Genomic DNA, 23888 nt, shown 5'->3' with positions numbered 1-23888 from the left:
GCGCGGACCAGACCGCCGGAGCATCGGCTGCTTCTTGCTCCGAATGGGAACGAGCCCCTCGGCACCGGGACACGCATCCCTCTGCCCGCACACTCCCAAAATAGACTTTGCCCCTTCCCCAGTCGCTCCTTTCTGAGGATCCCCTTGGATAACTCAACTGGAGGAAAACCATCGGGGCTTTAAAACGCTGCGAGAACCTCCGGGTTGCAACACCCACCGCCAGCACGGTGAAGGCGCTGGGGGGGCAGCTCCTGGCCCAGCTGGTTTGCTGGGAATTGCGTGGGGCTGTGACGCTGTAAGACAGAGCGTGTTTGGGATCGGATCTGAAAGGCTGGTTGTGCCCCAGGAGAAAAGAGCCGGGATTTGAGACCCTCTCCCAGCCCCATCTCCCCCCCCCGAGCCCTGGAGCACCGGGTTTGCCCGGCCCTTTGCGTTTTCTGCCCCGGGGGAATTTAAAACCGCACAAAATTGCCTGTGGGGTTTATTGCTGAATCCCTCGGCCCGTGCCGAAAGCGCCGGCACCCGCGTCCCCCTTCGCTGGGATGCTTTTCCCACCCAACGTGACCAGCTGGGTGGGTCGTGCTCCCGCGGGGTGGCGGGGGGTGACGTGGCCGGGGTGGCACGTGTGGCCTCGGCACACGCCGGCGTTTCCCGTAGGTCTCTGTGCCGGGGCTGGGCGCACTCGGTGCTGAGCTCGCCGGCTCCTGCTGGGACAGGTCCCCTGGGAAGGGGATGCTCCCCAGCTCCGGTGGGATACGGAGGATGGGGACAGAGGAACCGGCAACGTCCTGCTTGGCTGCTGAGCATCACCCACTGCCACCAGGCTGTCTTTGGGCACGGGGACCAGCCCAGGAGGGTTTATCCCAGGCAATGGGGTAAGAAGAGGGTGAAGAAAGGGGTAAGAGGAGAGGCTGAAGGTTTTCCGCGGTACCCGGGATGCCGAGTTCCCCCCAGCCCAGCAAGGAGCCACCCCGCCCCGGGTACCCTGCAAATCTCCACTCTGTTGGCCGCCTCCTCCATCTCCTCCCTGAGCGCGTCGGCTTTGGCACCCGAGGGCTGCAGGTTGCTGGCCAAACCCGAGGACTTCACCGACTGCTGCCACCTGCGGAGAGAGGGCAGAGCTGGCCCGGGGAGGGGGACGGGGACCCACACGGGAGCGGGGGCCGGTTCCCAGCGGACTTGGAGGGCAGCCCAGGGCACCCCCTCGGCCAAAGCCACCATGGTCCCCAGGGCTGGGCACCACGGAGACGGTCCCAACCCAGGCTGGGATGCAGCGTCCACTCCCAACCCCAACCATCCCCAGTCCCCGTAACTGGCTGTGCACACTCGGCTCTAATTAAGCAATTACTTCCAGCAGGAGAACGAGCTTCATCCAGGTGGGAGGAGAGAGGAAGGAGATGGGAGAGCCTGGACGTGGTGTTGGGAATACAGCCACCTCCCAGACCTCTCCCCGGGACACACCGTGACGTTGCGCGGGGTTTGGCCAACTCCAGTTATTTTTTAAACGGTTGCAAACGGCCCCAGGCAAAACCCAAGGCTGGGTCTTACCACAGCGTCTGGGACACGGGATGATCCCAAAGGACATCCCACATCCACCCCAGCGCCACTCTACAGCGGCAGGAGCACCCGGCTCTTTGCCATCATGTAACAACTCACCAAGGTAGAGAAAAGAGGAAAAAAATAAAGGTTTGCGCCAGAAAAAAACCCTCTTTTCTGCAGAGGACAGGCAAGGAAAAGGGATTTATGGATTCTGCAGATAAGGGCAGAAATCTTGGCTCGTTGCAGAGTTTGACTTCATGACACATGGTGACACGGCCCAGACGTATTGTCCCAAGGGAGCTGCGGCACCAGGGCTCCGGGACGTGTCCTCCCGGGTGCCACCCGTCGCTTGGGAATTTTTATTTTTTAACAAAGCAGCTTCGAAGCCGCTTCCTACCGTGTCCTGGAGGAGTCCATGTCCAGCACGAGCTTCGCCAAGTGCTTCCTCTGTTTTTGGATGTTCGGGATTTCCACCTGCAGCAACACACAGGGACGGGAGGAGATAAACATCCCCGGAGAGGCGTCGGGACTGCGACGCTGGGACTTCGGGCTGGTGCAAGCCGGGCGGGTAAGGATGCAGCTTCCTATTTAAACATCACTAGGGAGATGGCACAGCTCGTCCCTCCTCCGTCTCCCTCCCCCGGCCGCGCCACCCCCCGCCAGCCCCGAGGGCAGAACCCGCATCCCATGAGAGGAGCATCCCTGGGGGATCCCGGCCTCCCGGCTGAAGGCAGGAGAGGGGCTTTCGGGGATGGCAACGCAAAGCTTCCCAGGCACAGGCAGCGTTTGCCGAGGGATTTGGCAAAATAAAGCCGTGGTGCAGCCCTGCTCGCCCACCCCAGTAACACCGGCAGTGTGGTAAAGCTCTGCCGGGGAAGATAAAACCAGAACCAAGGCCGGGACACTTTGCAAGATTGTAAAAGGGGGTAAAAAAAAAAAAAATTATTGGGTAACATTGAAAAAGAAAGTTGGCAGCAGGGGGGAAAAGGAAGGGGGGGAAAAAAATAGCTCAAACGCCAACGGTATGTATTTGGAGCTTGGAAAAGTGGGTCAGAAATAGGAGTGTCAGTGCCTCTGCCTTCAGGAGAGGCAGAGAAGAGCCAGAGCAGGGACCTGCCCCAGCGCCAGCCCCGCTGAACGTGCAGATAGCGCCTGCCAATTAAAGCAATTAGCAAACAGCTCGCGGGGGGAAGGTCCTTCACAGGGGCCAGGAGCTAAATAATATGCCACCGAAGCAGCGAACCCCAGGCTCGTTCGGGATGCCAGTCCCTGGCGCGGTGACCCCCGGCCCCGAGGCCGTCCCCACCAGCCGCTCACCTCGGCCAGCACGAAGAGGGGCTCGATGACGTCCCTCTCCACCTGCAGCTCGAAGTGGATGAGCTCCTGAGCCAGCTTGTCCTCCGCCTCCCCGCACAGCCGCAGCATCTTCCTGCAAGGGCAGCGGCAGGGCTGGGCGCTGCGGGGGCCGGGGGGGGGTCACGGGCAGCCACCCTGCGCCCACCGGGGTGGGAGACGGGCACCCAAAACCCCTGGGGGGGGGTGTCTCGGCAGCGGCATGGGACAGTCCTCCCTTGGCTGAGGGCTGGAGGGAGGGTGGCAGCATGGGGACCGTGGGTGTCCGGAAAATCACATTCCCTAACTACTGTACCAATTATTGTCTGAAATTGTATGGACTTCCTTTATTTTTTTATATATATATATAGATATATATACATTTCACATTGTATACTGCATCACTAAAGGACCCCAGCTCATCACAAGGAGGAGAAGAATAAAGGAAAACCCCGGGCTGCCGAGATCACCCCAGCATCCCAGCCCCTCCCACGCCGCCGTAAACCCCCCCCAACCCCCCCGTTATCCAGCATCCCCGATAAGGAACTGCAGCAATTCCCGGGAGCAGCATCCCGGCATTATCCCGGCAGTGTCAATGCCGGGGAGTGTGTGTGGGGGGGACACGACACACCCCTTACCCCAGCAGGGAGTCGTCACCCAGCACGGCCGATCCCTCCATCAAGCACTGCGCCAGCGTCGTCAGCGGCAGCTTCTTCTGCAAAGAGAGGGCTGCGTTTCCCACCCCGCCAGCACCGGCAGCCCCCCACCCCCCGCCACCCCCCCCTGCTCTCCGGCATCCTCAGGGCCCCGCCACAGCCTCACCGAGCGCTTGTCGGCGTCCACGCCTTGCTGGCCCTGCAGACATGCCGTCAGCTTCTTGTGGGTGCTGTGGGAGACCTGCTTCACCAGCTCCAGGCGCTTCTCCACCTGCCGATGCAGCGGTGGCCGTCACCGGGGCATCCCGCCTGGTCCCGCACCCAACCCCCCCGCCCCTCCCCGGCCCAGGGACGTCAGGGACTTCTTACTTTTCGGTCAAAGCCATTTTAATTGCTGCTGTATCGGATGCAACAGCCCCGGAGCCCGACCCCTTCCCAGGGCAGGGATGCTTTCAGCAGGAGAAGGTGTCACCAGGCTGATGCTGCCCCATCTCAACCCCCCCCCCACCCCGAGCAAGGCTGGGGGCCGCGTCCAGAGCAGCCTCCAAAGCCCTTGTGTCCCAGGGCCAGGGCAGGAGGTGTCTGTCCCCAGCCACAAACCGGTCGCAGCTCCAACCCAGGGCTGCAAATGGCCTTATTTGCCTCCGCATTGATTAAATGAAGAATTTTCATCCCAAACCCCGGCGAGATGAGTCACTGAATGTAAGCAAACACGATCTGCCGAAAAGCAGAGCTGAGAGGCTCGGGGAAAACACGGGAATCTCAACATCTTGGGAAACAATCTGGGAAAAAAAGAAATATTCCCTAAAGCTCAAAATCTCGGGAAATAATCTGGAAAAAAAAAGAAACAATCTGGGGGAAAAAAAGACCGGCTCCCTGCCCTGGGGAAGGAGGAGAAGAGCGGAGCTGCTCCAGCGTGCGAGTCCTCGAGGCAGGAGGTACCTCGTGGGAGCCACCGTAGGGATGGCAGAGGATGCTCTGCCTCAGCCAGGCATCACAGAGATCTATAATTTTTATATATAAATATTATTTTAATAATATATGTCGGTGTATACGTTGCAAGGAAGGAGTAGGACGGTCAGAAGGGCACGTGTATGGGCGCGTCCCCGTACGGATGAGCCAAACCGGAGGCAATTCGATATGACACCCCCAAGGGTTCGGGTTCCCCGCCATCCCCGGAGACAAACCCCTGCCGACTCCCCCGACACCCAGACAAGGCACCACCCCCCCTGCAAAACCATCCGCCTCTCCAAAAGGCGTAAAAATCTCCCGTGCAGCGTTGCCGAAGCCAAGCCCGGCCTCGCCGGTGCCAGCGCAGATGCCAGCTAGCGCCAGGATGCCACCGCACAGCTGTAAGAGCAGGGTGCCAGCTCTGGGTGCCAAGGAGCCACGGACACCTCAGCGCAGGCAAGGAGAAACGCCAAAAATTAAAATAGAACAAATAAAAAAGGTCCGTTATTGATGTCCCCTTCGGCTGCTGGTGGTGGGGAGCGCTCAGCTCCCCTCTGCGCCGTCCTACCGGGGCTGCCCACCCCTGGGGACAGAGGGGACACGGCATCGCCGCACCCTGCCCAGCCCGGCCACCAGCACTGGTGGCGAAGAAAGGGGAAAAAAAGACCCAAATCCCGAAGGCTGGAGACTGACTGACAGGGGTGCGTACCATCAGGACGGCGCTGCCCAACAGCCAACCAAGCCCCCAACGCCCCGGGAGCCCACCCGGCCGCTTCCACCAGTGATTTCTCATCTGGTGCCGGTGGAACCAGAGACAAACCTCCCTCCCTCCCTGCACGGGTCGGGCTGGTCCCAGCCACGATGGAAACGGTTGCGAAATCCCCAGCAGAGGGATCCCGTGGGAGGGATGAAGCGATGCGCCCAGCTGGGACATTTGCAAACGGTTTCGCCTTACCCCTGTAGCGACAGCTCCCTCCAGCCCTCCTCACATTTTTGGCTAATACACGGCGCTCGCTAAAGCCTGAGCAGCATCGTTAGGTCCCGGCAAGGGCAACACCTCGGCAGGACACGGTGGCCCGCAAGAGCTGAAGGTCACCCTGTCGCCTGCAGGTCACTGCCTCCCGCCACCGGCAATCCTTGCCCAGAGGTTCTCTGGCTGCTTCTGCAGAACCTGCCACCCGCCAGCGACGGCACAGACCCCATTCCCAAGCTGGAAGGTGTAAAATACGTCAGTTTACCCCCAAAAGAGGTTTTGAAAGCGGCTCCGCCAGCAGCCAGGCTGATTCCGGGGGTGCCCACGCCGTGATGGAGGAGGGGGGCTGAGCCCCCTCACCGATGGCTGGGCTTTGCCCACCAGCACCCGAGTTACCAGGGATGGAGTTGGAAACCTCATGAATTCAGCGATGGATTTGTGAATTCATGTCGCTTTGCTGGCACTTGGAATCATAGGATCACAGGGTCGGAAGGGCCCTCTGGAGATCACCCAGTCCAACCCCCTGCCAGAGCAGGGTCACCCACAGCAGGTGGCACAGGAACGCCTCCAGGCGGGTTTGGGATGTCTCCAGAGACGGAGACTCCACCACCTCTCGGGGCAGCCTGGGCCAGGGCTCTGCCACCCTCACAGCAAAGAAGTTCCTCCTCGTGTTTAGGTGGAACTCCCTATGGTCAAGTTTGTGCCCGTTACCCCTTGTCCTGTCCCCGGGCACCACTGAAAAGAGCCTGGCCCCATCCTCCTGACACCCCCCCTTTCAGTATTGATAAGCGTTGATAAGATCCCCCCTCAGGCGTCTTTTTTCCAGCCTGAAGAGACCCAAATCCCTCAGCCTTTCTTCACAAGAGAGGTGTTCCAGTCCCCTCATCCTCTTGGTAGCCCTTTGCTGTCCCCTCTCCAGCAGTTCCCTGTCCTTCTGGAACTGGGGAGCCAAATCCCTCAGCCAAATCTCCTCCACCGCCTCCCTCCCCCGGCAAGCGCAGGAAGCCCCGCTCCTGCAGCAGAAAGCACCCAAGACGAGATGTCCCCAAGGGAGCGTCACCCCAGCGTCACAGCCCACGCTCCGAGGCACCACGGGAGGGTTTTGGCTCCGGCTGTTTTGCTGAATTCGCCCAACCCATCAGCCCTGGTGAGCGTCCCCTGCTGTCACACGTCCCCAGAGAGGGGAGACCACAATCCAGCCGCTATCAGGTTGCCATCCTGGCGGAGGCGAGACTGGATCCGATTCCAGCTGACCTGAAAACCAGGCTGGGAAAGGGCTGGGAGGGAGAAGATGCCGCTTCCCACGCTCCCAACCCGTTCCTCCTCCTCCTCCCAGCCTGTCTCATCCCCGCAGGACACCGCGGCACCGGCCGGACGGAGCTGTGGCAGCATCCAGCACCCCCGGGTGGGTGCCGGGGCACCCTGGGCACAGGTTGGACCAGCCGCAGAGGACCTCACCTGCAGGAGATCTTCGCTCAAAACCTCCGTCTTCTCAGCCCTGCAAGAGAAGAAAAAACATGAAGCGCTGGCGAAGGGTCCGGCACACGCGGTACCGGGCATGGCTGAACGCGCTTTTCCATCGGGATGCAGCCGGTGATTTCAGGCGCTCCGGTCCCACCAGCCATCGCCTCGTCTCCTAAATAAGCAAAGGATGGAGCATCTTCACTGCTCACTGCGAGCGTGCCACGTCCCACGCCAATTTAGGGTCCTCCCCTCATCTCCCCCTTATTTTTCCATTGCCCTCAGCAAAACAGGGATGCTAAATTCCCAGGAGGATGCGGGCAGTGCTGCAGAGGGAGGTGACGTGTCTACGCACGAAAGCAGCTCCGTGGGCCGCGCCGAGCCCTGGCGCATCCTCAGCGCCGCGGATTTCAAGGACACAACCCCTCCGCACGACTGAGCCTCTTCGGTCCGACGCGGCCCACGGAATCTGCGGCGGCAGCTGCCGCCCGGGGCTTCTCCGTAACCCTCCCCGCTGCACGTCGGAGACGGATTTACCGCTCCAGAGCTCGGGTCATCCTCTGTGTTTGCCATCCCCTTCACGCCGGGGATGCAGGAGGAGACACAAACCCACTGCAGACCCTCCCCAGCCCCGCAGCATCCCTGCCGGCCGGGGCCCCGCGGCCGCTCCTCCCCACATCTGCTCGGGCTTAGTTAAACGATCCCACTCTGGATCATTTATTCATTTTCTTATGGGTTTTCCTTTTTTTTTTTTTTACAACTTCAGGGCATCATCTCTCTTTGAAAAAATCACCTCTGTCAAGATGTGCTTGGGCAGAGCTGTGATTTAGCCAATTAGTCCCTAAAGGCTCTTAACAAACAACGAAAGCTCGGTGCTCTCATCCTTCTTAAAAAAATATCTTACTTGCCCGAGCCCTGGTTGCTTTCTGCTCTCCGAGCTGGTTTGCCAGCTTTGAGAGACCGAGGGAGTTATCGGAAAAGTGGAAATAAGGAATAAGCACCAGCAGAGCAAGGTTCTGTGTCAGCCAGGGCAGGGCTCGGTCCACGGGCTCATCCGCAACCACGCCACGTCCAAAGACTTTTAAAAAGTGTAAACTGACTTCATTAAATCTGGCTCGCCTATGAAAGTTGTCCCAGTGTCTGATTTAAGTGGGTTTAAAAATTTAAAAAAAAAACCCCACCCTTACTTATTTTAATTAAAAAAAAAAAAAAAAAAAAAGGGATTTAAATGAACGCGTTATAATAGCGCCTCTCTGAAACGCAAGCGATGCGCTGGCCGCCCGGGAGCAAGGGCTGCTCGGGTTCTCCTCCTCTTCTGCAAACCACCTTCGCTATCGCTTACGGACAGGGCTGGCGACGCCGCAGGATTAGCACGAACGGGGAAGGCGGCAGCGAATCTCCACCGGCACAGACACAATGGCCGTCCCCCCCTTCCCCGCCCCGCCTCGGGATATATTTAGCATCCCGAAGGAGAAGGAGGTGGCAGGGATGCAGGCGAGCATCGCGCACCCACGCGCGGGCGGCACACGTCCCTGCCGCTTGCTCTGCACCCCGGAAACCGTTTCTGATCTTCAAAAAGGCCGGGAGAGAAAGAAATCCCTCCTGTCCCTGCGCCGTTGGGAAAATGGTCCCTGAAAAGTGATGGTTTTAGTGCTTTTTCCCCTCTTCCAGCCGGGCTGATGGATGGGTTTTGCACACCCCATGGTCCCAGCAGCCACGAACCAACACGTGCTACGCTCTGAGGCGCGTTGGGGAAGCAGAAAACAACGTTTCAAACCGGATAACAAAAATCTGGCCTTGTTCTGCTTTCCAGCACATCCTCAGCATGAGAAACCTCCGCGGCTCTCACGGAGAGCATCCCTCAACCACAGCCCCGGCACAGCCACCCGCCCCAGCCCCGCCACATCCCGGGATGCTGAAGCAGGTTGGGGAGCCTGCCAGCGATTCTTTTGGCTTTAAAAAGCTGGGGGGGGCGGGGGAAAAAAAGGCTGAAGTGTTTTATGGGTAGGAATAAGCAAAGAGGTTGTCGGAGCCGCTCAACACAGCTGCCTGGCGACGTGGCAGAGCGATGGGCACGCCGCAGGAGCACGGATTTCCCTGCCTGGTTTCGGCATCTCCGGGAGCCGGGATGCTTTCTCCTCCCCTCCGGCTTGCGACGGGGATGGGGGTCTCTGTGTGGCCTTGGGGACAGGTTGCAGCCACTGGTGATGGCACAGGGCAGGGCTGCGGTGGAACGGCATCGCTCTCCGGGTACCGCATCCTGCCAGCGCCCAGCGCCAGCATCTGGACCCAGGCATCGCCCTGCTCCTGCCCCTTGTTGTGCAGAACGGGGTAAAACCCACCCCCAAAAGCCACCACGGGGTTTTTTTTTTTCCAAAGCCAAAGCCAGGGACAACTCTGCCTTGGGGCACCTGGACCCTCGGCGTGATGCCGCCGGCAGCCGGGTACAAAGAGCCCGGCCCCACGGATGTACCGGGGCAGCGATCCGGATGCAGCTCCATGGAAGGCGCTGTAGAGCTGCAAGCAGGACAGATCCTGCTCCTGCACATACGCACGGTCCTGCTGACAACGCAGCTCTGCTGAGGTCCCGCCATCCCACCGAAAGCCGCTTATTAATTTTCCAGAACGCACCAAAAAAAAATACAAATAATTCCCCTTCTTTCCAGACTTGCTCCCACCGGCAGCATTCCAGAACCCGCAAATTATATCCAGGAGTGCAAGAACCGAGCGGCGGCTCCAAACCCACAGCAGGCCCAGCCCAAGCCGCTCCCCATGGCCATTTTATGCGTAAAGACTAAAAAACATCACCCGACTCCGCTGACATCACATTGCGTTACAGCTCCGTGCTGCTAATGCCACTGGGAAAAATCCCATTATATCCGTTATGTTCCGAAAGTCTCAGCCTAAAGTTAATACGGTTTTACGGGAGCTTATACGGTTTTACGAGCCATCCTGAGAACCTGCAACAAGTGACGCTCGGCGGCAAAATGCCGGCAAGGAACGTCCTGCCAGGCAGCAGCCGGGGAGACGGAGACTCTCCTGCGTGCCCCGGGCTCCGTCCTGCCTGGGGGGTGTTTTTTGGGTGCTGAGCTCTGGCTGGCACTCAGAGATGCTCAAGAAGACCCCGGTGCCACCTCCCCGGTACCCAGGACTTTCCCCGGGGCCTCCAGTGGGGATGGAGAAGTATTATCCCACTGCCTTTTCTAGGGGCGGGATGGCAGCACCTCTCCGAGGGTTTTGGCAAAGCACCGTCAGCGGGCTCAGCCCGGAGCATCTCCCCGAGCCCCTCCTCTTCACCTTGGTGCTTGCTTCTCCTTCCCCATATCGTGCTCCAAACAGCAGCCCCTTGAGGACGGCTGTGGGTCCCCGCGTCTCGCCTGAGCCTCCTGCCTTGGCTTCCCAGCCCCAGGGAGAACCATTAACAGCGTCAAGAGGAACCAGTTTGGATGTGACCAGTGCTGGGAAACATGTCTGGCTCCAGCAGACGCTCTCCCTGTTCCAGCCTGGCATCTTCCCGCCGTCCAAGAAATCCCCTAACTCCTCCTGGCATCCCCCAGCCCCTCCAGGCACACCTCTGCCCATCCCCGGCACCCTCCGGTTCCTCCCCAGCATCCCCAGTCCATTCCAGCACCCCCAGTCCCTCCAGGTACACCCCAGCCCATCCCCAGCACCCCCAAGTTCCTCCATCCCCAGCATCTCCCAGCCCTTCCTGACATGCCCCAGTCTATCTATCCCCAGCACCTCCCTGTTCTTCCCCAGCACATCACCAGTCCATTGCCAGCATTTCCCAGTCCGTTCCCAGCATCCCCCAGCCCCTTCTGGTACCCCCAGTTCCTCCCCAGTCCACCCAGTCCACCCCAGTCTCCCCAGTCCCTCCAGACACACTTCAGCCCGTCCCCAGCACCCCCCAGACCTTCCTGGCATGCTCCAGGCCATCCCAGCATCCCAAATCCCTCCTGATGCACCCCACTCCATCCCCAGCAACCCCCCAGTCCATCCCCACCATTCTCCAGTCCCTTCTGGCATCCCCCAGCCCCTCCTGCCACGCCCCAGTCCATACCCAGCCCCCCCCTCCCCCCCCCAGTCCACCCCAGTCTTCCCAGTCCCTCCAGACACATCTCAGCCCATCCCCAGCATCCCCCAGCCCCTCCTGGCATGCCCCAGTCCATCCCAGCATCCCAAATCCCTCCTGGTGCACCCCAGTCCATCCCCAGCAACCCCCCAGTCCATCCCCAGCAACCCCCCATCCTCCAGCCCCTTCTGGCATCCCCCAGCCCCTCCTGCCATGCCCCAGTCCATCCCAGAATCTCCAGTCCCTCCTGGTACATCCCAGTCCATCCCCAGCAACCCCCCCCAGTCCATCCCCACCATCCTCCAGCCCCTTCTGGCATCCCCCAGCCCCTCCTGGCATGTCCCAGTCCATCCCAGCATGCCCAGCCCCTCCTGGTACACCCCAGTCCATCCCAGAATCTCCAGTCCCTCCTGGTACACCCCAGTCCATCCCCAGCACCCTCCCAGTCCATCCCCACCATCCTCCAGCCCCTTCTGGCATCCCCCAGCCCCTCCTGGTACACCCCAGTTCCTCCCCAGCACCCTCCCCCAGTCCACCCCAGCCCCCCCCAGTCCCTCCTGGCCCCCCCAGCCCCGCTCCTTGCCCCAGCTCCGTACCAGCAGGCAGAGCCGAGGGGGGTCGCCCGGACCCCTGACCTCAGGCTCCGCCGGAGCAGTGACGGCCGCCCCGAGCCCAGGGGACCCCGGGACCCGCTCCCTGCCCGTGCGGGAGGCAGCCGAGAGCTCCTGCCTGCACAAACCCACCCATTATCGCACCCGAAGGAATTCCTGGGGGGTGCCAGAGCCCCTACGGTGGGGGGCGGACGGACACACGCATGCTCCCACGTCCTGGGTCAGCTGGGGGGCTACATCGGACCCCTCTCCTCGTGGGGTTCAGCTCCCATCTGTGCTTACCCCACAACCCCGGACCCACGAGCGACGCTCAAGGGTCCGACGCGTGGAGCGGAGCCCCGGGAAGGTGCTCTCCATCGGCCGGGGCATCCCACGGCCCAGCCGTCAGGGCAGGCGGCTGGTGGCACCAGTGAAGCGTCTCCTCCGTGCGCCAGTTTAAACCAGTATCAGCTTCGGGCAAGTCTTTCCACCCGTTCATTCTGCCGCGGGTATTTCCATCCCCGTGTCTCGCAAGGTGGTGGATGCAGCCAGGGCTCCCGCGCTGGGACACGACCTCCCCCCGGGGAAGCGGAGACGGGGGCTTTTGCTCAGGTGAGGTGGCTTCAGCAACCAAGAGAACCCAAAAGAAGGGTGCAGGGCCCCCCAATTTCCATGGCTGGTCCCTAATCCCCCAAAACTTCACGCCTTACAAGTTCCATGCATCCCGCGGGAGCATCCCTTGGAGAGGCAGCCAGGAACCCTGGCTTTCATCCCTTCCTAACATCTTTCCTTTAGGCAAATAAAAGCCCGCTCTTCCCCTTCCCCTCCAGATTTCCACCCTGGACCAGGTTTTCTCAGCACAAATCCAGGCAATCCCTCACCTCAGCCAGCACCCAGACACTCGTGTGTGTCCCTGGGAGAAAAGGGACAATTAATACGGAGAGTTCAAAACCAACGAGCAGGGGACGCGGCTACAATTTGGTCGGGCGTTCGCTTCTGCGAAAACTAATTGCTGCCAGCAGAAATCAACACCAATCAAGCAAATTAAGTTGATTTCCAAATAAACACTACATGAGCTGCCAGCGTCTTGACCTAGGGAGCTACAGCAAAGCCGGCGCTTCCCTGGAGCATCTCCCGATGCCAGACGTCTCCCTCGGGCTGGACCATCCATCACCCGCACCCGCAGTGTCCCCACCACTGTCCCCCTCTGCCGCCCAAACCGCCCACGACAAGGAGCTCCCGGTCTTGGATTTGACCCTGAGCCAGCAAAACTCAAAGCACGACGGGGATTTTGCGGCGATATTCTCTCCGAAGGGGAACATCCATCGCACCCGGCTCGCGGGCGAGCTCTTCACCCAGCACGGGGACGGGCAGGAGCGAGGACGCGTCTCCGGAGACAGTGTGTCCACGATGCCCCAGGGACTCCCTTGCCCACCAAACACCCCGTTCTCCCCCACCCCTGGCCACCCCCTCGCTACAGTGCATCCATAAATATTTAATTGCTATTTAATCGCTGACTCCGGCCGGTTCCCGTGATTTCTGTTTGCTTTTGCCTAAAAATAGCCTCTGCGGGCAGAGGGAGGAAAGAACCTGTCCAAGGCCATCCCATGCCGGGAGCATTAATTCCCACGGACGGGGCTGCTCTGCCACCCCCGCGCGGGCTCGGGGACGGTGCCCGGCTCCATCCTGGTCCTGCCCGCATCTCCCTCCCGTGCCGCTGCTCCAGCCTAGGGGGGCTGGTACCCATGGGAAAATTCTAGGTCCTCGAGCCCCCAAAGCCCAGAGGTGAGGTTGGCAAGGTGAGGTTCAACCGCGCAACTCGGATAAGGCGCCGAGCATCCATGGCGTGTGCTGGAGGGAGGAAAAAGTTCCTCAGGTCTCATCCAGGCAAGCCCTGGAAGGGCCGGGCATCGCGGTCCGGGCTGGATGCTGGATGCTGGGGCAAGGATGGCGCCATCCCCAGCTTCTGCCGCTGTCCCCGGGGACACGCAGCTCGGCAGCTCGTAACCAGGATCTGTCCGAGGCCAAACGCAGCCGTGGATTTTTCCCGGTGCCTTTTTAGCAGGCGAGAAACGAAACATCTAATATTTATATCCTCAAATCGCTGCTCAAATCCCCCCGGGGAGACAACTCCGAGCTGCAGCATCCAGCAAGACGCGGTGACACAGCCCCACCGGCGCCTCCTCCAGCGCATCCCGGGCTCGTCCTGCCCCGGTGGGCAACCCGGAGTGACGGTCCCCATGTCCCAAACCTACAGCTAAGGACAGCGATGCCCACCAAGGGGTGCCAGGGCTCAGCCCCTGGCAGCTTTTCCAGCTGGAAACGCGGGATGAAACAAGTGGGGAAGGCTGGTCCAGCGTACCTCCATCCGTCTGCCCGCCACTGGGAAAACCAAAGGGAGCAAAGAAAAACGGGGGACAGAGTTTTAAGGGCAGAAAAAGCCTCTTTTCCTCATCTCCTGCCCTTTTTCCCGGCTGTGAGCTCTCTGCGTTGGCAGCCCTTCGGCACGGGATGCTCCGGTGCCCTTTGCTCCTCGCTGCTGGCGCTTCCCCGGCAGAGGCCAACCCACGCCAGGGTCGCATCCTGACCACGCCGCGGTCCTGATTTCGTAATCACGGCGAAGCCCCCGCCAAGCGCAGGGCCCCGAGGCTGCTGGCCGCGGGGACGAAACCTTCAGCCCGCTCCATGAATATTTCAGTTCGTCAGCGCTGCCGCCTTGCGAGGAGGATAAAAATATCCCCGGGGTTGCGGGGATGTTGCCGGCACCAGCCCAGGGGCGCGGCATCACTCGGCAAAGCCAAAATCCCAGCGGGGGGGGGGTCTGCCGATGGTGAGCCGCCGGCACCCCGAAGTGCGGACGTGGAACCCAGCTATTTAAAGCGTGGTTTTTTTCCCCCCCTGCAAATCCCATCGGAAAAATCCCTGGCGATGCTTTTATTCCCTCTGTCCTTATTTCCTAGGGGCAGAATAAAACGTCCTTATTTCTTGCGGAACGCTCTTGCTGCTCAGAGAATAAAACCTCGGTGTTTAAAGGCTTTACGTTTACCCGCAGACGTCCTGGCGCTTGGAAAAGCATCTGCCCCGAGAGCCACCAAAGCAATGTCCAGCCCAAAATGCCACCGCTGTCCCCCGGGATGGGGGATACACCACGGGATGCTCGGAAAGGACCAGGAGGAAAAACCTAACCCGCCACTGTCCTCCCCGGTGTCCCCCCATCGCCTGCCGTGCCCTTCGGGAACCCAGCCGTGCCATTCTGCGTGCGGCTGCAAGCGCCTGTTTTATTCCTGATGGCCAAAAAAAAAAAATAAAAAAAAAAATCCCCATATTGAGCCAATATTGGAAAATTCAGGGGGCTGTCGGAGCCGCCGGAGCGAGCGCCGTGGCACGCGTCTGCCCATCGCCCCGCAGCCTCGAGGCTGGCTCGGCCACCCGTGAAACGGGTCCATCACTAAAAATAAAAACCGAAAGCGCTTTGCAGAGAAGCTCTTCAAAACGTTTTACAGCCACTCAGTGATTTCTCTTCCCTTTTTCCACCCCGTGGAGATAAATATCGTGGCCCCTTACAGACCGGGCGCAGTAATTCTCCCCAAGGTTGGGTACCAAGTGTGGGTCTGGGCTGGGACGAGCATCCCCAGTTCTTTGCATCTATTGAAATGACCTAAGTAAAACAAATAAAGTAAATAAAATACATAATTCAAAACAAATGATGTGTTCAGGGCACAGCAGAGTGTGGTCTGCTCCGGGTGGCCCTGTCACACTCACAGACCTGACCCTAACCCTGATCGTGACCCTAACCTTGACCTTAACCCTCACCTTGACCCTGCCCCTTATCCTGACCGTGACACTAACCTTAACCCTAACTCTAACCCTGACCCTGATCCTGACCCTAACGCCGATCCTGACCCTGACCTTGACCTTAACCCTGATCCTGACCTTGACACTATAACCCTAACTCTAACCCTGAACCTGACCCTGACCCTAACGCCGATCCTGACCCTGATCCTGACCCTAACCCTAATCCTGACCCTGATCCTGACCCTGACCTTAACCCTAATCCTGACCCTGACCTTGACACTACTTTAACCCTAACTCTAACCCTGATGCTGATCCTGACCCAAACCTTGACCCTAACCCTTATCCTGACCTTCACGCTAACCTTAACCCTAGTCCTGACCCTGACGCTGATCCTGACCCATTCCCATCCCCATCCCCATCCCCATCCCCATCCCCATCCCTATCCCCATTCCCATCCCTATTCCCATCCCCATCCCCATCCCCATTCCTATCCCCATCCCCATCCCTATCCCCATCCCCATCCCCATCTGCTCCCGGTGCAGGTCAGCCCGGTCCCTCAGCTGCAATGGCCACTCACTCCCCCCACCATATTGCCAGCTGCGGCCACCTCGCGGGGACAAAGGGCTGCTCCTGCCTGTCCCCTGCCGGGACACAGCTGCTGGCAGCCCCATAGACAGGGTTTTTCCCTTCGGCTGCCTTTTTTATTCCCTTTTTTTTTTTTTTTTTTTTTTTAAGGAAAGTGCACCACCAGAAGCAGGAAAAGCCACCGTGGGCTGGGACAACCCCCCCCCGCCACCCTTCTCCCCGCATGCCCCGCAGGGTGGCTGGGGAGATGTCACCGTTGTCCCCTCGGTCCCACAGGACACAGCCCCATCCCAGCCCACCGTGTTGGTGGGGGACCGCAGCCACCCCCGCAGCAGCGGGACCTTCTGGCCAGGGGCTGCTGGGAGGAGTGACACCAGCTGGATGCCACCACCACTGCCACCGCCACATGCAAACTGTCCCCCCGATGCCCCTGTCTCCCCCCGGGGGACAACAACCTCCACGCGCAGGGCGGATCCCAGCCCTGGGGCAGCATCCAGCCTCGTGTCCCCAGCCCTGGACTCGGGGGCGCTGGCTCTGCAGGGTGATGGTGGCCCGCTGGGCTTTGGTGACGAGCAGGAGGGGACACCCTGCAGACCCTGGAGGGTTACGGTGCACGTACCCCCATGAGCCTCTCCCGGGGGAGACAAAACACCAGGTTCCTATTGTTATTCCTTATTTCCACTTATTATTCCTTATTTCCATTTATTACTCCTTATTTCCAGATATTATTCCTCATTTCCTATGATTCTATGATTTCGATTTATTATTCCTCATTTCCATTTATTATTCCTCACTTCCATTAATTATTCCTCATTTCCACTTCTTTTTCTCTACTTGCTTTTATTATCCCCTATTTCCATTCATTATTCCCTATTTCCATCCATTATTCCCTATTTTCATCCATTATTCCCTATTTCCAGCCGGCCGGAGAGGGCTGCCCAGGGCTCTGCAGTGGGGAAGAAGGACAAAACATCAGCCTGCGCTCCCGACGGGGACCAACGGAGCCGAGGAAGAGGATGGTCCCCGAGCTCCCGCCGAGGCTCCAGCTGCCCCATCCCGGTGCTGAGCAGAGCGGGGACCAGGACCTGTCCCCCCCTGTTAAATCCAGAGCCCGGCAGCGCGGGCAGCAGACGTGCCGGGGCCCCCTCGCGAGCCGGCGTGGCAGCGAGCCCCTAAGAGGATTAGGGGTTTAGCAGCTCCGGGCCCCGCGGCCGCCATCGGCATGGAGCCCGCCATGGTCCCGTGCTCCCGGGGGATGCGGGAAGGAGGATGCTCGCCCTGTCGGCGGCACCATTTTGAAGCCAGGGGTGTGTGCGTGCGCCCTGCCCGGCTCACATCTCGGTGGCGGGACCTGGGGACATCCCTCCCCTGCAGCTCCCCAGGGTGAGAGACGTGTCGAACCTGCCCGGCGCATCCAGAGAGCAAAGCCGGCCGGCGCAGACGCAAGCAGAAAATCACACGCCCCGTCCTCAAAACATCCTCCTGACGGTCCCCCGAGGGAGGCAAGTGCCCATCACCCCGTGCTCCCACACCATGTTCCCCCATCCTGCTCCTGCACCACATTCCCACAGCACGCTCCCGCACCATGTCCTTGCACCGCATTCCTGTACCGCATTCCCACACCGCACTCCGGCACCGCGCTCCCACACCACCCTCGGGTACCGCATTCCCACACCGCACTCCGGCACCGCGTTCCTGCACCACGCTCGGGTACCGCATTCCCACACCGCACTCCGGCACCGCGCTCCTGCACCATGCTCCTCTAGCGCATTCCCACACCGCACCCCGGCACCGCGTTCCCGCACCACGCTCGGGCACCGCATTCCCACACCGCACTCCTGTACCGCACTCCCACACCGCTCTCCCACACCATGTCCTTGCACCGCATTCCTGTACCGCATTCCCGTACCGCATTCCCACACCACACTCCGGCCCTGCGTTCCCACACCACGCTCCTGTACCGTATTCCTGTGCCGCGCTCCCGCACCGCGCTCCCGCACCACATTCCCATGCTGTGCTCCTGCACCACGTTCCCGTGCCATGTTTCTGCACCCTGCTCCCACACTACGTTCTGGCAGGTGCTCCCGCACCGCATTCCCGCGCCGCATTCCCACACTATACCCGTGTACCGGATTCCCTCCCCGTGTTCCAGCAGCACGCTCCCAAACCGCGTTCCCACACCGCATTCTTGCACCGCGTTCCTGCCACCGTGCTCCCGCACCGTGCTGCTCCACGCTCTTCCTGCACTGTGTTCCCACACGATGCTCACTCCCGCCCCGTGGTCCCGCCCCGGATTCCTGCAGCATGTTCCCAAACCACATTCCCAGATCCCATTCTTGCACGGCATTCCTGCTACCGCGTTCCTGCACCGTGCTCCCAAACCATGGTCCCACACTGTGCTCCTGCACCAGAATCCTGCAGCATGATCCCAAACTGCGTTCCCACATCACATCCTTGCACCGCATTCCTGCACTGCGCTCCCAAAGCACGGTCCCACACCGTCCTCCCGCACCGGATTCCTGCAGCACACTCCCAAACCACATTCCCACATCGCATCATTGCACCACGTCCCAGCTACCGCGTCCCTGCACCGTGCTCCCACGCCGTGATCCTGCATCGCCCTCCCAAACCACATTCCTGCACCATGCTCCCGCACCAGATTCCTGCTGCGTGATCCCAAACCATGTTCCCACATCACATCTTTACACTGTGTTCCTGCTACCGCGTTCCTGCGCCATGTTCCCGCGCCGTACTCCCGCACCGAATTCCGGCAGCACCCTCCCTAACCACGTTCCCACATCGCATCCTTGCACCCTATTCTTGCTACCACGTTCCCGCACCGCGTTCCCAAACCACGGTCCCACACCGTGTTCCTGCACCGTGCTCCCAAATCACGTTCGCGCACCGCACTCCTGCACGGGATTCCTGCACCGCGCTCCCAAACCAGCGTCCCACACCGTTTTCCTGCACCGTGCTCCCGAAATCACATTCGCGCACCGTGCTCCCGCACCGGATTCCTGCACCGCGCTCCCAAACCAGCGTCCCACACCGTTTTCCTGCACCGTGCTCCCGAAATCACATTCGCGCACCGTGCTCCCGCACCGGATTCCTGCAGCACACTCCCAAACTGCGTTCCCACACCGCATCCTTGTGCCACGTTCCTGCTACCACGTTCCTGCACCGCGTTCCCAAACCGCCGTCTCACACCGTGTCCCTGCACCGCGCTCCTGAAACCACATTCGCGCACCGTGTTCCCGCACCGGATTCCTGCACCGCGCTCCCAAACCACCGTCCCCCACCATTCCTGCACCGTGCTCCCGAAATCACGTTCGCGCACCGCGCTCCCAAACCACCGTCTCCCACCGTTTTCCTGCACCGCGCTCCTGAAACCACATCCGCGCACCGTGTTCCCGCACCGCATTCCTGCGCCGCGCTCCCAAACCACTGTCCCCCACCATTTATTTTCCTGCACCGTGCGCCCGCACCGGATTCCTGCGGCACGCTCCCTACCCGCGCTCCCGTACCGCATTCCTGAACCGTGCTCCTGCTACCGCCTTCCTGCGCCGCGCTCCCGCACCATGATCCCGCACCGCGTTCCCGTGGCGCCGTCGCAGCCCCGGGAGGGTGCCCTGCGGCCGCCCCAGCCCCGTGCCCGTGTGCCAGGGCCGTGTGGCAGCGCCGCGGCCGAGGCAGGAGCCGCCGTCACCGACCCCCTCCATCCCGGCTGGGGACCCAGAGCTGGCGGGGTGTCGGGGGGGGACACCCACGGAGGAGCAGGTGACGCTCCCAGCCCTCGGCTCCGGGAGGGGATGCTGAGCCCGACGCGCTGCGCTGGGAAAAAGAAATAAATCCCCCTCCCTGCCCCCCCCCTCCCCCCCCAGCTGCAAAATCTCCAGGAATTACACAGGAATTACACAACAGCCAGCACCCAGCTCCAGGCCCGGCCGCGCATCGGCACACGGGCACCCCCGAGGGCCACCCGCACCCCGATGTGCCCCCCTGCGCCCTGCCTGCCCCACAGCCAGCCGGGGACACCCATGGGCGCTGGGGGGAGCAGCCAGCGGGGCACCCCGCGGCAGTGCGTCCCTGCAGCCCAGCCCGGGGACAGAGGGGACGGGCGGGGGCCGTGGGGCAGGCAGGGTGAGGGCAGGGGCTGGCAGGGAAGCAGTGGGTAAAGGGGGCAGGTGTGGGGCAGGGGGAAGGGGGGCAGCGGGGCTGGGTGCGTGCAGGGGGACAAGCAGGGGTTAACAGGCAGGCAGGGTGCAGGCAGGGGCTGCAGGCAGGGGAGGAGGCAGGGAATGGGCAGGGAGGAGGCGAGTGTGGGCACTGGGGCAGGCAGTGGGGCAGGCAGGGTGCAGGGAGCAGGGGAAGGGGCAGACAGGGAGGTTGGAGGGCTGGGGGCACAGGCAGTGGGGCAGGCAGGCTGCAGGCTGGGGGGCAGGGGCAGTGGGGCGGGCAGGAAGAGGGCAGGGAGGAGGAAGGGAGCCGGAGCAGTGGGGCTGGCAGGAAGCAGCCAAGGAGGCAGGCAGGGGACAGGCAGGGGCAGTGGGGCAGGCACGGCACAGGCAAGGTGCAGGATCGGGGCAGTGGGGCAGGCAGGGGAGCAGGCAGCAGGCAGGGGCTGTGGGGCGGCAAGGCAGGGGCAGGGAGTAGGCAGGGGAGCAGGCAAGGTGTGGGATGGGGGCTGTGGGGCGGGCAGGGAGCAGGCAGGACACAGGCAGGGTGCGGGATGGGGGCTGTGGGGTGGGCAGGATGCAGGCGGAGTGTGGGATGGGGGGCAGTGGGGCAGGCAGGGAGCAGGCAGGGGCACGGGCAAGGTGTGGGATTAGGGGCAGTGGGGCAGGAAGGGCTCAGGCAAGGGAGCAGGCAGGGAGCAGGGGCTGGGGGCGGGGTGGGCATTGCGGAGTGGCAGTGGGGCAGGCAAGATGCAGGTGGGGTGCAGGATCGGGGCAGCGGGGCAGGCAGAGAGCGGGCAGGGAGCAGGGGCAGCGGGGCAGGCAGGGAGGGGGCAGGATGCAGGGGCAGTGGGGCAGGCAGGACATGGGCACGGGTGCAGGATCGGGGCGGTGGGGCAGGCAGAGAGCAAGCAGGGGCAGCGGGGCAGGCAGGACCGTAGGAGGGTGCAGGATCAGGGCTGTGGGGCAGTTAGGGAGCAGGGGCAGTGGGGCAGGCAGGCCGCAGGCAGGGCGCAGGCAGGGTGTGGGACTGGGGCAGTGGGGCAGGCAGGGAGCAGGCAGGGAGCAGGTGGAGTGTGCGATGTGGGCTGGGGGGTAGGCAGGGGAGCAGGCAGGACACAGGCAGGGTGCGGGATGGGGGTTGTGGGGCGGGCAGGGTGCAGGCAGGGAGTAGGCAGGGTGCGGGATGGGGGCAGTGGGGCGGGCAGGGCGCAGGCAGGGTGCAGGCAGGGAGCGGGATGGGGGCTGTGGGGCGGGCAGGGCGCAGGCAGGGAGCGGGATGGGGGCTGTGGGGCGGGCACCGTGCAGGCAAGGTGCGGGATGGGGGCTGTGGGGCGGGCACCGTGCAGGCAAGGTGCGGGATGGGGGCAGTGGGGTGGGCAGGGTGCAGGCAGGGCACAGGCAGGGTGCGGGATGGGGGCAGTGGGGCGGGCAGCGTGCAGGCAGGGAGCGGGATGGGGGCTGTGGGGCGGGCACCGTGCAGGCAAGGTGCGGGATGGGGGCTGTGGGGCGGGCACCGTGCAGGCAAGGTGCGGGATGGGGGCAGTGGGGTGGGCAGGGTGCAGGCAGGGCACAGGCAGGGTGCGGGATGGGGGCAGTGGGGCGGGCAGCGTGCAGGCAGGGAGCAGGCAGGGTGCGGGATGGGGGCTGTGGGGCAGGCAGGGTGCAGGCAGGGCGCGGGATGGGGGCAGTGGGGCGGGCAGGGCGCGGGCAGGGTGCGGGATGGGGGCAGTGGGGCGGGCAGCGTGCAGGCAGGGCACAGGCAGGGTGCGGGATGGGGGCAGTGGGGCGGGCAGGGTGCGGGATGGAGGCAGTGGGGCGGGCAGGGCGCAGGCAGGGTGCGGGATGGAGGCAGTGGGGCGGGCAGGGCGCGGGCAGCCCGTGGCCATCGCTCCCTACCTGCCCACGGTCTGGTTGGCGAGCTGGCGCATGCGGTTGAATTGCTTCTTCATGGTGGCGGCGGGGCGGCCGCCCCTCAGGCGGGCGGCGGGGGGCAGCGGGGGGCCGCCGGCCGCCCCTCCCGCATCCTCGCCCGGCACGCAGCCGGGCCGGGCCGAGCCGAGCCGAGCCGAACCGAACCGAGCCGAGCCGAGCCGAGCCGAGCCGAGCCGAGCCGAGCCGGGCCGAGCCGGGCCGAGCGGGCCCGCCGCCCCTGCGCGGCTCCGCGCCTCCGCCGCCGCTCCGCGCCCCCCGCTCCGCGCCCGCGCCGCCCCGCACCGCCCCCGGCCGCGGCGGCGATGGGAAATGTAGTCCGGGGGCCTTGGAGCGGGCCTGGCCCCCAGCAAGCGTCCCCCCGGCGTCCTTTGGCGTGGCCCCGGCGTCCCCCGGCATCCTTCCAGCATCCCCCTGGCATCTGCCGGCATCATCTGGCATCCCTCAGCATCCCCCCCCCCGCCCCGGCATCCTCCTGGCATCCCCCCTCGCCATCCCTTGGCATGGCCCAGCATCACCTGGCATCCTTTAGCATCCCTCAGCATCCCTTGACATGGCCTCAGCATCCCTCAGCATCCCCGGCGTCCCTTGGCATCCCCCCGACATCATTTCGGCATCCCTTGGCATGGCCCCAGCATGCCCCCACATCCCCCCAGCATCCCCCCAGCATCCCTTGGCATGGCCCAGCGTCACCTGGCATCCCTCAGCATCCCTTGACATGGCCTCAGCACCCCTCCAGCATCCCTTGGCATCCCCCGACATCATTCCAGCATCCCTTGGCATGGCCCCAGCATCCCCCCACATCCCCCCAACATCCCCCCCAGCATCCCTCGGCATGGCCCCAGCATCCCTCTGGCACCCCCTGGCACTCCTTACCATCCCCCAGCATCCCCCCAGCATCGTCCCCCCAGCATCCCCCATCTCTGCTCTCCAGGGCCGCAGGGATTTGGGATGCTGGGGGTGGCAGCAGGTTTAAACAGCATCCCTGGGCAGCGCCGGAGGAGCCGGAGCAGGGTCCTGCCTGCAGCCTCGGGGCAGGGAGGCAGGAGCCGGTACCGGCCGCGGGACCTCGCTGCCTGGCTGCTCTGCAGCCCCCGGGGAGAAGGTGGGGTGATGCTCCCCCCGTACCATCACCCCGGCTGCCTGCCCAGGCCCTGCACGGCGCTGAGCCCCGACAGGGCTGCTCTGCCCACGCTGCCGGTTTGAAGGACATTCGATTGATTTAACTGCTCTGTAGCTTCTTCACGTGGAATAAAAAACCTCTAACGCCCCGATCCCTGTGACGACGTGAAACCTGCTTGGGAAAAGCCCCGGTGACGCTCTCTGAAGGCACCCGCATCCTCCTCATCCCAGTCTCCCCGTCCTGTGTCTGGATCCGACCGTCGGAGACGTGCTGGGAGGGTAGAGCTGCCCGCAGACGCGTCCCCGCACCGGCAGGGCTGTGCCAGTGGCCGTTCTCTCCCACCACAGCAGCCGGGCTCGGGCAGCCCCCGCACCGGGCTGCGAGCTCCGCTTTGAAACCCCGTTATCCCCAGACCTTTTCCATGTGTCCATGGCTCACTCCGCTAAAACGGGCTCAGGAAACCCACGCTCGCTCTTGGGCCCTGCAAAGGATCTGCTTCACCGCAGCCCCGCAGCCCTCAGCCTCAGTCTTCCCATCTGCGAAATGGGCCTAGAAAGGTGCTCCCAGGATTTTTACAGCCTCTTTTAGGATCGATGGGATTTTTTGGTAGTCCTATGAGCTTCTAGGCGTACTGTCGATCATCCCCCAAAATAAGACGATGGGATGCTGCAGCTGCTGTTTCCGTCAGTCCAAACAACCCCCCA

The 23888-nt window shown here is 62.5% G+C and overlaps 1 protein-coding gene across 8 annotated transcripts in view; it reads right to left on the bottom strand.

Annotated features, from left to right (window-relative positions):
- The window catches only part of ARHGAP44 (Rho GTPase activating protein 44), a 37370-nt gene extending 14380 nt beyond the window's left edge, over positions 1 to 22990 (bottom strand). The window contains exons 1-7 of one of the 8 annotated variants that reach the window (XM_063351865.1): positions 22938 to 22990; positions 6910 to 6949; positions 3694 to 3798; positions 3510 to 3586; positions 2857 to 2968; positions 1937 to 2013; positions 985 to 1102 (exon numbers count right to left, since the gene is read on the bottom strand). In XM_063351865.1, the coding sequence (XP_063207935.1) occupies positions 985 to 1102; positions 1937 to 2013; positions 2857 to 2968; positions 3510 to 3586; positions 3694 to 3798; positions 6910 to 6949; positions 22938 to 22975 (567 nt within the window). In that variant the 5' untranslated portion in view covers positions 22976 to 22990. Of the gene's footprint in view, positions 1 to 984; positions 1103 to 1936; positions 2014 to 2856; positions 2969 to 3509; positions 3587 to 3693; positions 3799 to 6909; positions 6950 to 18075; positions 18549 to 18610; positions 18655 to 19043; positions 19429 to 19464; positions 19820 to 22028; positions 22314 to 22754; positions 22805 to 22937 lie in introns of those variants that run through there. The other 7 variants (XM_063351867.1, XM_063351864.1, XM_063351863.1 and 4 more) reach the window with 7 other exon arrangements.
- Positions 22991 to 23888: the final 898 nt, after the last annotated feature.

Source organism: Chroicocephalus ridibundus, chromosome 14 (genome assembly GCF_963924245.1).
Source record: "Chroicocephalus ridibundus chromosome 14, bChrRid1.1, whole genome shotgun sequence".
NCBI lineage: Eukaryota > Metazoa > Chordata > Aves > Charadriiformes > Laridae > Chroicocephalus > Chroicocephalus ridibundus.
This window is presented reverse-complemented; position numbering and strand designations above follow the sequence as displayed.